General features: G+C 26.9%; 1 protein-coding gene across 1 annotated transcript; it reads left to right on the forward strand.

Moving 5' to 3' along the window:
• Positions 1–5608: 5608 nt before the first annotated feature.
• Positions 5609–8718, forward strand: LOC138934216 (very long chain fatty acid elongase 7). The gene is made up of 5 exons (XM_070297702.1): positions 5609–5764; positions 6937–7127; positions 7498–7578; positions 7860–8043; positions 8340–8718. Exons 1-5 carry the CDS (start codon positions 5704–5706, stop codon positions 8684–8686), a joined length of 864 nt encoding a protein of 287 aa, XP_070153803.1. The 5' UTR covers positions 5609–5703; the 3' UTR covers positions 8687–8718.
• Positions 8719–18627: the final 9909 nt, after the last annotated feature.

Genomic DNA, 18627 nt, shown 5'->3' on the forward strand with positions numbered 1-18627 from the left:
TTCAAACATCAATTAAGAGCCATGATAATATTTGCTTTAGAAAAGCAAACCCGTTTGAATATTTTAAAAATATCTATAAAATTATAGCTAGCTCAAGGCATTTCTATAGTAAAAAAATTTATCAAATTAGCCGAAGGCTAAATTTATTATATATATGATAAAAATATAATATTCTGTCTCTAAACATTAAAAACTTTTTGATTCGCAACAGTTAAAGTGCCGATTTATTTATATAGATAATAAAAAATAGATATTATATAGCGTTTTATTTTGTAATTAAGAACGATTTAATATTAAAATTTTTTTATTATTTGTTAGCTTCGCTAGCACGTAAAAAGCAAATAGATGTGAAATACGTTGCATTAAATATTCATTGTAATTTGAAAATAAATTGGATAACATTGAGAACATATAAAAGACGAGCGGCTTTTAATGTATCCATTCGTTTTCATAATATTCTTAATCAAGAAATATTTGCGAAAATTGTATGCAAATTATATAATATAATTACATAATTGTAAGATATGTATATTTTAATGATTAGCATGATGAGCACACATTTTTTTCAGATACGCAAATACACTTTTTTGATTTATATATCATATTCTCATTAAAAATTTTTAATAAAAATGCGGAAAATATTGCTTTTGCTTTGTGGAATAAATGTGTTACATTTGCTTATTCTATCCTCAAGATGTGTGTGTGTGTATATGTGTGTATATGTGCCTTAAAAGAGAGTTTGGATTAAATATGCATAAATATATAAATTATTAATTTAAAAAAACACACAATTACAATAAAAAAATTATAAAAAATAATTAATGTTACATATTTACACATAGTCTATCAATTATTATACATTATAATATATATTTTTAGACAAAACAATTATTCTTTCAAGATTATAGTGTCATCATACACCAGGCGCAATGACACTCATAATCAAAAGCAATGATATGCTGATTTCATAAATCTTATTTAAATAAATTGCCTCTCATTATACAATAAAATTAAATTTTTATCTACCCGAACAGTTTTCTTTCGCACATTTTGCACTATCATTTCGCTACATTTTTTGTATCCTTCGCTTATGCTTATGTCAATGAATTTTTATATTTGCTTTTTTCAATTTTATTATACACATTTTTTTATTTTAATTATAATCGCCGATTTTTTATTTTAATTATAAATGATATCGATAAAATCTACACTCTTAACACTATATTTTTTATTAATTATATATAATTTTATCTTACTAAATCAAAATTAGAATGTTTCGACAAAGTCTCTTGTATTTGTTTATCAAAATTTTACTAAGAAAAAATTTTTTATTTATTTATTATGTAGGAATTTAAGAGATTCATTGAATTGCACTATCATTGCATAATTTGAATGCAAGAGTTCGAGATCATGGCCTTAGAATTGATTAAGGGTCTCCGCTTCCGCTTCATATATAAAGAATTCTTTCAGTCCTTTATATTATTAACGACAAACAGTATATAGAAAATGCATAAACTCCTTTACTATTTTAATAGAAAATATCAAATAAAACATGTCAAATCTAAAATTTTACGTAAAAATAAATTTTGTTTTTTTATTTGATCGATAGCTTTTAGTTAATCAAAAAACGAATTCTCTCAACTGTTATTTCATTTTTGTTGTTGTTGTTATTCAATCGATCATATGAAATCTGACAATTATAGCTAAACACAATTTTTTTCATGAAAATTAATATTAAATATTTATTACATAAAGAAAAAAGATAAAAGGCGACATGTTGAGGTTTGAAAAAAGAATCATATAAAAAAGAATTTTTTAAAAGTTGATATATAATATTACCGTTTTTATAAAAAAAAGTGTTTTCATATAATATCATTGTTTTTTTAAGAAGTTGCATATGTAAAATATATAAAACATAAATTTTTCGATTATTTCAAACTTTAAATTGTTGTGTCATCGGTTCTTTCAATAGCGTCCCTTTTTTCCATCATTGTATTCCGAGTACTTCTATATACATATTCACACGAATAAATAAATTTTAATTATTTATTTGAATTCTTGAAACAATTCACTACGTAGAAGACATTGTGTAAGAAAAAAGTTTTACGATTATATTAATATCAAATTGATTATAGGAATGCTGTTAATTTAAAGCAAGATATGTACTACAACGAGATATTATTAACGTATATTCAAAAGAAAATCCAATTATTAATATAAATCCCAATAATAAAATAAAATTATGTTAACAAACATTATTAATATTGCCAATATAATTACAATAAATTTTTGTATAGATCTAAAAAATTAAGTAATTAATTCCGAGTACCTCTGCATTTTGCGAACTGTCTCATGGAAACAATTTTTAATACGGAAAACGTCTTTTCAAGAAAAGACTTTTATGCTAGTCTTCCTTATTAATCTTGAAAGAGTGAATTTTTACAATGAGTAATATCTTTAATATTTTGCAAAAATGTAAATGTATCTTTACCACGATCGCCAAATATGGCTAAACTGAAACGTAAAATTGTTTACATTTTTCTCGCGTAAGAGATACATTTTTTTGATAATCTTTCTTCTTATATGTTTTTCTCTTTCTTCTTTTCATAATTATCTCTATTATTAAAGAGTTATGTATCTCTTTTGATTAAACGTTTTACAATTAGATGTCTTAAGATTGCATAATTTATGGTGACAATTACATTTCCTTATTCTGTTTTCACATTCTTGCGAGAATTATAATTACAAACTTAATTGCAAAACGTTAGACATTAGCATCACGCACGGAATATTACAAGCATAATGTTAGAGATAGCACGTGGTTAATCAGCACGACAAGCAGAGCAGTGATTGCTATTTTATTAATGCTAATTTTATTTTCAAAAATTGATAAATGTAAAAAAAAATTAAACAGAATAAAAAAAGAAAAATATAAGTAATATTAAAATATATTAAAGAATATCTTGAGCATTGAGACGAGAAGATTTTTTTTAATGGCTAAATAGCATAGCGCACACATTATCCCCATATACATATATTCGTAATTTTTCTATGAATTACCAAATTTTATGTGCAAATAATATTAATATAATTGTAAATAGAAAACTTAAATTTAACAAATATATGTATATATATTTCAAAATATATATGTATATACGTTATACATACATTTTTATATGCGAAAAATATTTTATTACTTATTATTATAAAACGCATAGAAATTGTATTGTATTATACAAAAGATTTTTTTAGAGATTTTGGATAGCCGTATCTCTTACATTAAAATATTTGTAATTTGATACGTCTTTATCGTAAAATTGCTTTCTTTCAATTTATCATTGTTTATTCAAGACCACTATTATTATTATTTTCCGTTTTATTTGACTTTTCAGATAACAAACAAATAACGTAACGTAAAAGTAACGTAATTTCTAATTATTAATCGCTTTATTAGAGTTGAAATATTATCAAGTAACAGTGATAGAAATGATAATGCATACAATAAATAAAATATAAATAATAAAAATATTATTGTAAACTTACGTTCATAATATTTTCCATATGCAGATATTTTTCTGTAATTAAAAATATTAATGTTTTTTTACACAGTTAGTGATCGAATATTGTATATTAATTAACTTATCGATCAGTGAGAAATTCGTATTAAATAATTTCTATCATTTTGAATATTATATTTTGGTCGATGATCGAATATAAAGAAAAAAAAGTTTGTGGAATTTGAAGTTTTCTCTATTAAAAAATTTTTATAATGCAGTTTTTTCATTAGCATTTTATATGCTCTTGATTATATATATGCAATTCGATTGCATATCGACAGACAAATATGTGCTATCGACAGGAAATGAGCAAATAATTTTCTTATAGGATTTTTGTGCTTATTAAGCAGTAACGACAATAAAAAAAAAACATCATAGTCTTGTGCATGTCTTTCCTTTCTCAAATGTTGCTCATGATTGCTGCAATATTCACGTTCTTAACAATGTCACGCGTTTGAGTATTGTGAGTGCAATTATATTGCAATTAGCCGAGATTATCTGCGAAAAAGATGAAACTGGAGAAGTGTGTCACCGACAAAATTAGGGATTTAACAAATTTCGGAAACTCACGATGTCGGTTACAGGACTATTAGCTGAAAACGGATATATCAACTTTTTGATCACAACGGGAAGAAGTCACGACCTTAATATATATCTCAAATATATATTTGGACAATCACAATTAATGCGGAAAATGTTTTCTTTTTTATTATATTAAGAGCTGAAAATGTTTAAAATATTTTATAATTAAGTAGAAAAACTGGCAGATAAGAGCTAAGACGCGAGTATTGATGCGCAAACTTATTATTGTTAAATTTTATTAATAAATATGCTTTCTTTCTGATTATTATTAATTTTAATTTGAAATTTGCAACAACGAAAATTCCAATGTAACTTTTATATATTTATATCAATATTAAATATATTATTATCAATATTCAATAATTTTTATGTTAATAAATTTTAACAATAATAAGTTTGCACGCTAATACTCGCGGCTCTTATCTGCCAGTTTCCCTACTTAATAGTTAGTATTTTGAGCCTATTGCTGTTATTATTTGCAATTTATATTATCTATAGCATTATCGCGCAACATACAATAATTACAATATAATAATTTTGGAGATAATTTTAGATATATAGAAAAATAGAAAACAAATATTGCGATAAATTTATTTCGTATACTGATACAAATATTAATTACAAATTTTACAACACTATTATATTTCTGTCTATAAAACATTATACTAATCTAATACAACACTATTATTTTTTTCTATCTATAAAAATTATCTTCCAAAATTACTTCCAAAGTGCACAAATGTTTTCTTTTTTTACATTGTATATTTTTCATAATGCGTATTGATCATAATTGCTGCATAATATGATGTAAAGAATATTATACTTCATCATACTTTATAATATTATACTTTAATTAAGAATATATTATACTTTACAACAAATTGATAAAATTGATCGGCAAATAATAAAAAATTAAAAAATGTAAAAAAACCTTCTAGATCTAGATAATGCTGTAACAATTTTTTTAAATTTAAATATTTATAAATTTTCAATATTTTTCATAATTATGAGTTAATAAATTGTCTGAAAGATCACATTTTTTAGAAGGGTATAAGTGTCAGTGCGGCATGTAGAGGGCTCTTGTGTTTGTTGAGCAGACATGCTATAATTATAATACAATGAGAGATGGAAATTTTATGACGAAACGGAAACATATCTTTGCAGTCGATTCGCGAGTTCCATAGGAGCTAGTCGCGTTGAAGTAAATTGGCGGAAAGACAGGTCAGTAAAAACATAGCGTTACGACTGGCCAAGTGAAATATTTAGCTTTAGATTCAAGATAATCAATTCAGATATAACAATCGGAGATACTTCGGAGATATTTCAATTAAAGAATTGAAAATCAGAAATTATAAAATTGAATTAATGTTTCTCCATGGAAATTATACGTTCATACTATTAGAAAATAAGAATATATCAAGCTAATTAATCAGCGTTTTCATTCGTTATTAGTGTGAGCATTACGATAAGGAAGTCATAATTGCATAGCAATTTTCCTTGATCCTTCTAAATATATAGAAATAATATCGAGTTTTCTCTATCTCTATTCACACACATCATCAACATGGCTGCAATAATACAACAGTTAATAGCAGGATATAAATATATTAACGAAGATCTGGCAGGTGAGTATATCGTCTTATCATTTACGCCAAATATTAAATTTAGAATTAAAGATATTATGAAATATAAAAAAACAATATAGTTTGTGATATCGCTGAATTATAAAAAATTAAATTTCTATATAAGAAAATTTTAATTCATTATAGATTATTTACAAATTTTGTTTATCATAAATTGCATTTATAATAAATACATAGACATAAATGAATACATTCTGTTTTTTCACTCGTATAAAGAAAAACCATTAACAATTTTATAAGAGGAGTATTATATTTATTTATTTTAATTTATAAAATCGCTGTTGATATATATTCTTTTATCATACGTGACTCTCTCTCTCTCTCTCTCTCTCTCTCTCTCTCTCTCTCTCTCTTTCTTCCTTAATTATCAGTATACAATTAGCATAAAACAGTTATTAAATCTTAAGTCATTTTTTTGCAGTGCACACATGCATGCATATACAACATAATAATACGTAGTATAAAATTATTTAATCGTCTATTAGAACTGTATTATTTGTCGTCTATTGTAGAAATATTAAAGAACTACATAAAGATTACGGAAAAAAAAATTCCACAGTACTATAACATTTTTCTCAACACATGCATTTTGTTTATTCAGTATCAAAATAAATTTTTTTATTTTTACATCGGATCCCTCTACTGTATAATAAACCGTTTAACAATATAATTTTAAAACAGTTTAATAGTAAAATTAATAATAAAATTAATACAAAAACATCCATTTTTTAATTCAATATCCAATAAAAATAATTTATTTTCTAATATTCAATAAATATAATTTTGATGTAAATATAATTAATTCTACATTATATGTTAAGTATATCTTGAGGAATTAATTTTTTCATTAATCTTCTGGCAAAAAAAAAAGTTAAATGAATATATATAAATCTTATGAATATATATATATATATATATATATATATATATGCAATCGCATTATGAATGTAAAACACATACAGAATCAACATAAATTTCATGATGATATTAATCATGTAATTATATAAAGAGTTACAATATATTTTCATTCTTAAATTGCTTTTAAATATTTAGAATAATTATTTATGTAAGCAATTTTATCTTTATGTGCAATGTGTATAATTTATTAATAATTATGTATAATAACTAATGTTTAATTTTTTTTATATTGCAAGATCCACGTACTCAAGATTACTTTATGATAAGCACGCCATGGCCTTGTATAGCTCTGCTTGGATTTTATATATATTTAATTTATTATATTGGTCCGAGGTTTATGACAAGAAGACAACCTTTCCAACTAAACAGGATATTGCAAATATATAATCTCTCACAAATTATATTAAATGCATACATATTTTATAAAGTAAGTCATGTTATATTTTTAATTAATTTTTCTGATTACATTTATAAAAAGAGAAATAGACTTTTCTATCATTTATCATCTGGAATCTTTAAAAATCATATGATTTGATGACAAAAAACGATAAATTCATACTTTAACAAGATATGTCCCAAAAAAATATTTCTATCCTTGCAAGCTTCTTAATACGATACGTAAGAACAATTGATGCTTCGGAATAGGCATTTTTTCTACTACAAAAATTAATCTTTTTAATGTAGTACATATGTGGCTCAAGTAACATATTACTAATAGATTGTGCATTAATTAAAGTTTATCAATATAACGCTTGAAAAAGCATTCTGTGTTTTTTAATTATATGTATATTTAACAGGCATTAACATTGGCATGGTTACGAGAGTACAGTTACATTTGCGAACCCATCGATTATTCGTATTCACCAAAAGCAATAGAGGTAATTATTAGAATTTAATTAATTAATAATTAAATTTAAGTTAGAATTACCTAATTATATGTTGTCCATTATATTTATTTCAAAATAATATTTTTCAGAGAAAAAAATAATAACGACAATATTATTATAGCTATTTAGCTAGTAATGAAAATATTAATATTATTACATCGATAATTCAATCTAAATCAACATTAGATGTTATAAATATCTTTAGTTTTATTTTTCATTTACATAGAAATAAGAGACAAGAAAAAAAGCGTTTATATCTGCCTGCTAAATAGATCACCAGAGTGGTATGGTATTATTTCATGGTTAAAATACTGGATTTGTTGGAGACAATTTTTTTCGTGCTCAGAAAGAAACAAAATCAAGTGACCTTTCTTCATGTATATCATCATGTGGGCATAACAATGGGCACTTGGGGTGCCTCTAAATATGTAGCTGGCGGTCATGTTACTTTCTTAGGTATATACTATAAAAATTAAATTTACAATTGTTAATGATTTGTGCTTCTCAGTTAAAAATATGCATATCTGTAATATTTTACAGATATGTAAACGTAGAATAATAATTTCTTATTTTTTATTTTTTTGATATAAAAATTGTATTTAATATGTACGGAGTGTTACGTTATATATTCGGTTATATTAAGAATCGAAGAATTGTATTCGTCAGAAATGCACGATTGCTAAATGAGTCTTTTTCGTAAACAAAAAGATCTTATATTTTGCGGTTAATTGATTACAAATATTGTATTTCAGGATTGCTCAATACATTTGTACACGTAATAATGTACACGCATTATCTGCTATCGTCTATGAAAATAGATACAAGTTCATGGAAGAAATACATCACCCAGTTGCAAATGGTCCAATTTTTTCTGATTATTTTACACGACGGACAATTATTCTGGGTGAAAGGTTGCAGTTTTCCGCTTTGGCCAGCATATGTGATGATACCACAGAATATCTTTATGATTATATTATTTGGGGACTTTTATTATAAAACGTACATTAAAAAACGATCGACAATTAGAGTGGCACCGAGGAAGACTGAAACAAATGGCATTTCCGCTGACATCTCGAAAGAGGAATCGAAAGAACAATGAATTCAAAGTATAATGTATTGTTTAGTATTACTTTCTTTTGCTCTCTCTCTCTCTCTCTCTCTCTCTCTCTCTCTCTCTCTCTCTCTCTCTCTCGTTTCTTTTTTTCTCTGTCTTTCTCTTTCTTTATATTATATATATTTTTCTTTTTTTCTTTTTAGCACTAATGTATTTCTCAGAATTAGTTAATTCAAAAAATCTTTCATATGCCGAATATTTGATGTTATATTCTTGTAACATACATTTTTTTAAACCTTTATTTTGATAAATTGATTATTAAATTAATCTACTTGTTACATATAAATGTATTTCAATATATGTAAAAAAGTATACACTGTAAAATATAGCTTTTTGATATCTAATATTACAGAGCTATTTTCCGCAAAACTAGTAATATTCTTGAGTTTGTGTATAATGCAACAATCAATTAATCAAATCATTTATCGGAATTACACTTGGTTTCTTACTCTAATATTAAATTCTAATTGTAAATATGTATTCTCTCATCGCGATGGTATCGTACAGAATTTTGTGAGTTAAAAAAAAAACAATGTTTGTGAGATAAATACAGAAATGTGTTGTCTGAAGTAATATAAGCAATATGAATGTAGCACATATATTTATAAAAACTTTCTCATTTTTTTATTTTTCTGTCATAAGAATATGCACTTTACATTTTATTTAATACCATTCTTCAATTGCAATTGTATACTTTGCATTTGTTCAACATTTTTGTGTAATAAAAACAATATTAGATGTATTTTACTTATACACTGTCGGTCAAAAGTTTAAATATACTTGCCTATACACCGTTGATTTATATTTAACAAGATTCCCTTACTCCCCACGAAGTTTTTTTGTTACGAATCAATTAGTTTTGTCATAACTTATATTAAATATTTAAATCTTATTGATGTCTAAAAAGAAATCGAGCTTCTGTGGGAATAAGAGCTTGACAGAGAGATTCTAACTTCCTGTTCATCATCTGCTAGGGAGTTATGGTAACAATTACAAAATGCGTAGTCTTCTCTAGAATAAAATATCATTAATAAATTAGTAGAAAGAATGCCACGATTTGTAAAAGTAGTCATCGAAACCAAAGGTGCATTTTTTGATGAAAAGAAAGTTTAACAGCTTTTTGTTAAAAGTGTATTAGATTCAAATTATTTTTCTTTTATTTAAATTTTCTATAGTTTCCTTATTACAAAATAATCATTTATCTTTAATGTAAAAACGATCTACATTGATAAAAGTAATTTTTTAAATAGTATCTAGCCTTTTAATACTATATTCAAATTTTTTGTCGGCAATGTGTATACATATATAATTGTGTAATACATACATACATATATATATATATATATATATATATATATATATATATATGTGTGTGTAATTATAAGTTTCCATAACAATTTTTATTTTAGATAATTTTTTTCATATTTTCAGCAATTTGAAATAAACATTTACAATATCAGAAATGCTTGCATTACAAAATAATTTTAATTTTGATGTAATTAAAATACCATCATTATTGATTATCACCATATATTATTATGTATGAGTGATATAAATATCATAAATTATATATATCATATTTATAATATAAATAAAACATGAAGTGCATATTTTTATGGCAGAAAGATAAAAAAAATGGTGAAATTTGTATAAATAAATGTGCTACAAATTCCTATATTGCTTACATTATTACTTCTAAATAGAAATTTAATCAAATATATAAATTATGGGTACATATATTATTATATAGATATAGGTATGCGTACATTGATATTAATCTATAATGTATTTTATGTATTCTATCTATACACAATACTTAAAAACATTTAAAAAAATTATATATATTTAATGAAAAATTACTAGCTAAAATTATATAAATCTTGTATTCCATCATATACATATATCTCTCTTGGTCATCATTATGTCTGTTTGAATTGTCAAAAAACATTATTCACTTTTTTCGGCGATATTGCAATCTAAATATTGCTACAATGTTACTTTAATAATAATTAAAATGCGATTTTGTCAAAAATTTTACAAACAATATTTAATAAAACATAAAAAGTTACAAAATTCTGAGAATAATTTGATACAAAAAAATGACCCAATAAGCGTTTGTCAGAGTTATATAAAAAGTTTGCTGTATATTTTTGGACCATCCTCGATATCAAAATGTACACCGGTAGTCTTCTCCTTTCTTTTTCTTTCTTTTTTTCTCTCTTCTGTGGCTCACCAATTTCTCGTATGGTTGTATTAATCTTGCGCCAACATTAGTTTCTTGATTTTATTATCCGGTCGATCGCGGATCAAATAATTAATTGTAGCCGTGACCGTGAGCGAAATGCTAACGACCTACTTTTTTCGAGCACATATACCGAATGAGGACGAGCGAGAAGAGAAGGAGAAACAAGGTGGAGAAGTACCGAAAGAATCGCGTATATGCACAGCAAGTTCCGTTTTTGTTGTAAGGTGCCGTTATATTTGATCTTGGTCCACGATCTCGAAAATCCGCCCATAAAGGTCATCACAATTTCTATTTCAATCGCTTCACAATCGGACAGAAATGCATGATTAACAATGTTTCGCTCTCTTTGTTAATGAAAAGTACATACATCAAGTATCTTGAAGTTATTTGTGTGTCTGATATATCATAAATAAAGACAGCTTCTTTAATAAATGAGGACATAAATAAAGACAACTTCTTCTTTATAAAAACAACTTCTATAAAAAATTCATTTGAGGCATCGTATTAAATCAATTTCTTTGGACATAGATTGACTTTATCTCTAATTTGATTAATCTTATTTTTCCGCTTAATCAGTACAATGATCAATAAGAGAATAAAACAGTTATTTTTCGGATATTTTTATTTAACAGTTAACTAAAAGTAAAAAAAAATCATTTAATGTTTTTCCATATATTGATTAATATGTCACAATGTAAACGACTTTTGCATTTTTTACATTTTTGAATTCATGCTAATTTTTTACTTTTGAAGTTATAAAAAGCTAAGATTTTTATTAAAATATATAAAATATATTTTTACAATATACGATTTGCGGCTATTAAATAATAATCGGATTAAAGTTCAAAACCATCGTAATGACAAAATTAATTTATTTTATTCAAAAAATAGCCTTTTGGTATCGATATAGCGTTAGGCACGATCGTCCACTGGATAGATTGATTTATGAGGTTTTCTTTCAGAATCATATTAAGCGCCGGAATGCTATCGCTAAAGTGAATCTTCTTTTTATCAGAATTCTTAAAAAAGATTTTTGGAAATAGAAATAAGATACCAAATTCATCCGGTTATTTAATAGCCATATGTACGTACTTCTCTTTTTTCTGTAATTCTTAGATTCTCAAAATTACATACAACAATTACAATATATAATTGACGATATTATGGCTTATACAAAAATACACTTTTTAACGGTATTTTTAGCTTGAGTATGTGTATATACAATATATATATATATAATATCAATCGCGAATGCGTAAAAATACAAGAGTAAAATCATAAAAATGGATATGAACGTAATTCAGTGACAATAAAACGTTGTTTTTAATCTCACAGCTATTTTATGACTGTGTTGTAAGAGCTCATAGGAACAAAAAATTCGATGAATTTTTAACTTCTTGACCTGAAATGACGTATATCGGATGGCCCGAACGTTCCAGCCAGACTTTGAGATCTTATAGGAAATTTAATTCTGCTTCTCTCTGCTTCTGTTTCCTTAAGAAGTTATCGTTCAAAAACCTCTGATGCAAAGGAAGAGCAAAGGGTGAAAAGAAAATGAAATAAAAAGAAGAAATTTCATAAATTTCTTGAAAAAAAACGATAAAAATAAAAAATCTTTTTCTTTTATAAAAATAAAATAAATTTTTTTTATCTAAAATAGCACGTAATAGTAGAAAATGAATAAAGACGTGAAAAAACGTAACTGTTCTCAAAATGTCTCCCCCCCCCCCTCCCCCCCTCTAGCTCTAATACACTTTCGGCATTGACTAATGACTGATCTAATCGCTTTATGGATTTCCTTCTGATTCAACTTTAATCGATGAAAAGCACATATTCCATGATATTTGAAAAAATGTGTAAAATAATCACTATTTTAGAGATTTTTGAGCGATGACTTCTTAAGGAAACATTTTTCGACCCATGTTTATAGGAAATGTTTGTTCAGAATTAAATTTCCTATAAGATCTCAAAGTCTAGCTGGAATGTTCGAGACCATCCTGTATAACATGTTAATTATTATTTTTTGTGATTGTAAATGTTTTTTATTTCAAATGTAGGAATAATGTATATAGATATTAAGTAAAAGTTTGCTGCTTTGGATTGGTTTAGTAAAAAATTGCTTTGAATGGTTGAATACGTGTAGCTGTGAATTAATTGCCTCCACAAAAGGTGAAAAATTGAACGTGATGAAGTAGAAGAGGTATATTTTTTCTTGTCTCTTTGTTTTTGTGACATTTCTTTTTATATTCAATGCCAATGTGTTTAGAATGTTCCAAAATGTCGAAAAATCATATTCTTAAAAAATGTCTGTATGTATATGTGTATGTATGTATGTACGGAAGCAATGTGCAAGTTTCTAATTTGCACAATTTTTTTATCTTTTTTCCGATTTTTAAAATTACCCAAATTGCATTTTTCTTCTAATCACAAGAAATACGATGTAATTTTATAACCTTTAGTATGTAAATCTGAATCCGCTGAAATCCTGTCGAGGATATTCTGACCGCTTAACCTACTACAAAGAGAACATAATCTTACTTCTCTGCTGTAAATCGTTAACTTACTTCCTAGTTAAGAATGATAGAAGCCAATATCGAACATTCCAGATCGATTTTATTCTTAATACCTCCGGGCACTCGCTCCCCTTATTAGCCTGGTTGCCATTAACGTCGTAATTATTTAACCTTTAACTTATGCCAGCTGGTTCGTGTATAAGATCGTTTCCAACAAACAATAAATTTTTGTCAGCACGTCAAAGAATGCGTGATGCGCGAGAGAATTTTACGGCAGTCTTCCGTTATTTAGATGATATGCAGCGTTCGTGACTTTGAACTATTTGTGATTTTATCTAAAGCTTCAAACTATCTAAAATTCCAAATTTATATATACATATATATATACATATAATTTTGTTATTAATAAACAGTCAATATTATAGAAACTTTTTACATCTTTTAAATATTTCTTATAATCAATGAAATATATATATAGAATAAAATCATAGTGATAAAATATTTTCTTCGCTATAACAAATTATTATAAAATGAATCTGATTTACATATAGCATTTATATTATTTTATCGCTTTTTGCACATTAACTGTGTGCTTAAAATAATTAGATATACAAAATAAATAGATATACAATTGTATGTGCCATTTTACTATTTATATTTTATATAATACTGTATTTGTCTTGGCAACGTAGTTAAGAACTTCTACAGGCATTATATGGCTTATTATACGATACAGTCGTAAAATAATTTTTTCACTATTAACGTCCGGCCGTATTTTTGAATGTTCAACATTATTGCAGTAGTAAAATGTTGCGATGGCGTCATCATCTAACGGTGTCATCAGTCATGCTTTCATTCTTTTGTACAAACGTTACGAACATAAACGCTTCTATATGTTTTTCAATTACAGAAACATCTTGAAATTTAACGTTAGAATGCGATATTTCCTCGTTGCGAACTGCAATAGCTCGTCCGTCTAATTGTAGCGTCGTCATTAGTGGGTTAAGTCACATTGACTGATTGCAAATAAAAACGGGAACTACTGGCATAAATTCTTGATTTTCATGTGTGTGTGTGTGTGTGTGTGTGTGTGTGTGTATTTTCTCTCTCTCTCTCTCTCTCTCTCTTTCTCTCTTTCCCTACTTATTAGCTCGTTTATTCCGGACAAACAAGAAACTGACGAAAAAGATTTGCGTTCTCAAATATACTAGTCTTTATTTTTCTCGCTTGTCTTTTTTAAATAATTAATGTCTTCTCTCTTCCTCACTTTATCTATTTCCCGGTTGTACTGCTAGTAATAATATTTGAAACACATACACACACACACACACACAGGCTTGTCCAACCTTTGCTACAGTATAATCGATCTTCATGGCCGACAGACATATTGTACAATACATCGATTGACCATCGCATTTCTTTTTTTTTAAATTAATATTGTCTCTGATAATAAATCCAATCCCTATCTAAAAAAGGCATCTTATGTCGATACTCGAAAATCTCGAAGTATATTGTTGCCTCTTTTCCGCGATGCTGATTTGTTCTGTTATTGCGCTTACTTCGTGAGCGGCTGTCATTGCATATTTTGACAGTTATTTTATGTATATATCGTTAAAAATGTTTAATGAAAAAGAATAAACGGCGCGCGCGAAGTTGCGCGTTATGTTGTGCTAGTTCTCTTCTCTAAAAAAAAACATGTTGTTGACATTGTTGCCTCTTTTCCGCGATGCTGATTAGTTCTCTCGCTGTGCTTACTTTAGTATATATGTATATAAGAAGCTCGCAGTCTAATATATTATATAGAAGTCTGTGATTTTGATAGTTCGTAGAAATTCTGTATTGCGTAATGTTACATTTTCTTTTACCTAACCGGTTCTTTTTCGCAACTAATCTCGTATATGCTCACTCAGTCGTATCGTTTAGATATAAAGACATTTAGAAAAGATAAAATAATCATTTGGTGGGAAGGAGTAAAATAGAAAGTATATAAGTTATGTACAATCATACATCAAGAACAGTCTAACGCTCTGATGTGTACGGTTCTAAAGAAAAAGGAAAAGAAAAGAGAGAGAGAAAATAGAGAAGGAAAAAAGAGGGAGAAAATGAGACGAATATAGAAAGGTATGTATTTAAATAAATAAATAAATAAATAAATAATATAACTAAGGCTGCATTCGGGGAGCACGCTATTGGCGCAATTATCGTCGGAGACCATTCGAGGAAACGCTTTTTGGCGCTATGAAATCGATGATGATGTCATTCTAAAAAGCAGCGTGACGTCATTAATCGAGCTATTTCTCGCTATTATTTTCGAGGTAAGGTACGAGATGCTATTAGCACTGATCGGCGCTTATTCTCTCCTTGAACATGCTCGAGCACTTGATTGCGTAGGCATAATCTCCCCAAAAAAACGAAAACAAAAACAAAAATATTTATTGCTTTATCGTTTATATTTGCACCAATGTCGGCTATATTGCGAATTTTATTCGGTTGCGTTTGAGGAGCTTACTATCGCTATCCCGCTATTGGCTCCGCGAACAAAGTTTGTACAGTTTGTGTTTATAGCGTTAATAGCGTCTCCCCGAATGCAGCCTAATTGTATGTGTATGCGCACAGCATTAGTGTTTAATGTGAAAGACTATGCAATTAGAAATAATGCAATAATGTTTATATTGACAACACATAATATTTATATTTATAATATTATATTATAACATAATATAATATTATGTTTATTATAAGCAGCTATCAAACAGAAAGTTTGTATTTAAAAACTTAAAAAATTCTTTTAAATGAGAGGCAATTAATATCTTATCCGTTATGTTTTTTTGTATAGTAAATAAATTTATCAACATTTTAGAAATTTAAAACCATATTTCTATATTTCTATAAGATATCCCAAGATATCTTTTTAATTTTTAATTTTTAGTCTTTATTTCTTATCAACGATTGTTAATAAGAATGCGTATCAATTCTTATGTAATATGATCTGTATATTTATTTATACGACACGTGCACAGAATTCATTTACATAATAACTTTGCATGCAAAAATCATTACGTTACAGTGCGATAAACGTGATGTTGTTTGAATGGTTTGATTCAATTTCAAAGTACTTCGATTATTTTTTGTGGACATAGTTATGTAACTTGTTTATTACTCATATTTGACGTTTCATATAATTCTTAAAAACAAGTTCATTAACTATGTCCTCGAAAATAACCAATATACTTCAGAATTAGATCTAATAATTCAAAAAACATCTAAAAATTGTTTAACTTAATCGGCCAACTTAAACATTTCAATCAATAAAAAAGGGGAAAGGCTAATTGCAGCCCGGACGCGGTATTTGGAGCGTAATAAATGTGTGAGGTTTTTAAGAAACGATGTTAATAAACATAATATAAATTAATAAATAAATAATATAAATTAACTAAACCAAACGTTTCGGCCCACTCTTTGGATCCTTATCAATAAAAATAATCAAAATTTTAACACATAAGGAAACATCGTAAGGCAGAGTAATACATACAGAACGCAACGATAGACTTATAATAGTGTTACGATAAAAACTTGACGTACCCGGATCGCATTAAACATATGTATGAACATACATGTATATGTGTTGTATATATGTATTTGTGTATGCGCATAAAAATGTGTATGTAAATATAAAATCACATTTTTAATTGTATAATTTATTAAAAATATTGAAGAATGTCCGCAAATAAAAGCGCGCGCGTCTGTTTTCTTCTATTATAATACAGGGTGCGGCGCGGGAACTTCCTTATTTTAAAAAATCATAAAACAAAAAGTATTAGAGATATCATTTTAATTCTTTTTTTTTTTTTACATAGAGGTACATTTAAAGTTTTTTTTTTTTTAATTACTTCTTGAAAATGACATCTTGAATGTGGCCTCCGTTCTGGTCAATACATTGGGAGAGTCGAAATCGGAAGTTTCGGTCCACTTTGTCCAGCATGTCTGCGTCGATGTTGGCAATAGCAGCACGAATATTGTTCTTCAGCTCATCCAGGGTTTTTGGACGATTGGTATACACCAAGGATTTAAGATATCCCCATAAAAAATAATCACAGGGTGCTAAATCCGGCGAGCGTGCTGGCCACTCAAGATCACCCCTCAAAGAGATAAGACGTTCGGGGAAGTCCAATCGTCCAAAAACCCTGGATGAGCTGAAGAACAATATTCGTGCTGCTATTGCCAACATCGACGCAGACATGCTGGACAAAGTGGACCGAAACTTCCGATTTCGACTCTCCCAATGTATTGACCAGAACGGAGGCCACCTTCAAGATGTCATTTTCAAGAAGTAATTAAAAAAAAACTTTAAATGTCCCTCTATGTAAAAAAAAAAGAATTAAAATGATATCTCTAATACTTTTTGTCTTATGATTTTTTAAAATAAGGAAGTTCTCGCGTCGCACCCTGTATTATAAATTTCAAAAAAAAACTGTAACTAATAAAAACTATAATTTTTATTTTTTATCAGTTAAATATTTTTTTAGTCTATAATCAGCTAGATAATGCATAAGATATTGTACTTTATGAACTTTAAAAAATGCATCAAAATCAATATTGCCTCTGATAATAACTAGTCAAAGGTTTGTCAAGAATTTGTACCACTTTGATGTCAATTCAATCAGAATTTTAAGTTTACTTTAACATTTGATTTTCAACATTAGTTCGACGTCATATCATTGTGTATTTCTGACTGGATTATATCCAAAATTTTAAACTATATCATGTATAATTTTTACCATTTGTAAATTTGCATCATATTTATTATTGATAATAATAAAAGAATTACTTACAATCAATCTAAATAATCTCAGATGTTACGAAACTTTCAAAAATAATAAGTTGATACATATAATGCACGAAAATTAACCTTCGTCTTGTTTTCCTCCAATTCAACAAGCTCTCAACCAAATCAACATTTGATTGACATGATATTTCTAACTGAATAACTTAAGAACATGCAGTAAAATGCTTCAGTTCTGTTTTAGTTCTATATATATATATATAAAGTTTATATGATAAATGTTATAGTGTAAAGTTAAAATAAATATTGATATATTGCGTCATTTGAAATTGAAAATTTGGTAAATAATGTTTGTAAGAGCTCTCATTGAATCTTTCTCATGTTT

Source organism: Polyergus mexicanus, unplaced genomic scaffold (assembly GCF_030449975.1).
Source record: "Polyergus mexicanus isolate NDT 795.1 unplaced genomic scaffold, iyPolMexi1.0 SCAF_6, whole genome shotgun sequence".
Lineage (NCBI taxonomy): Eukaryota > Metazoa > Arthropoda > Insecta > Hymenoptera > Formicidae > Polyergus > Polyergus mexicanus.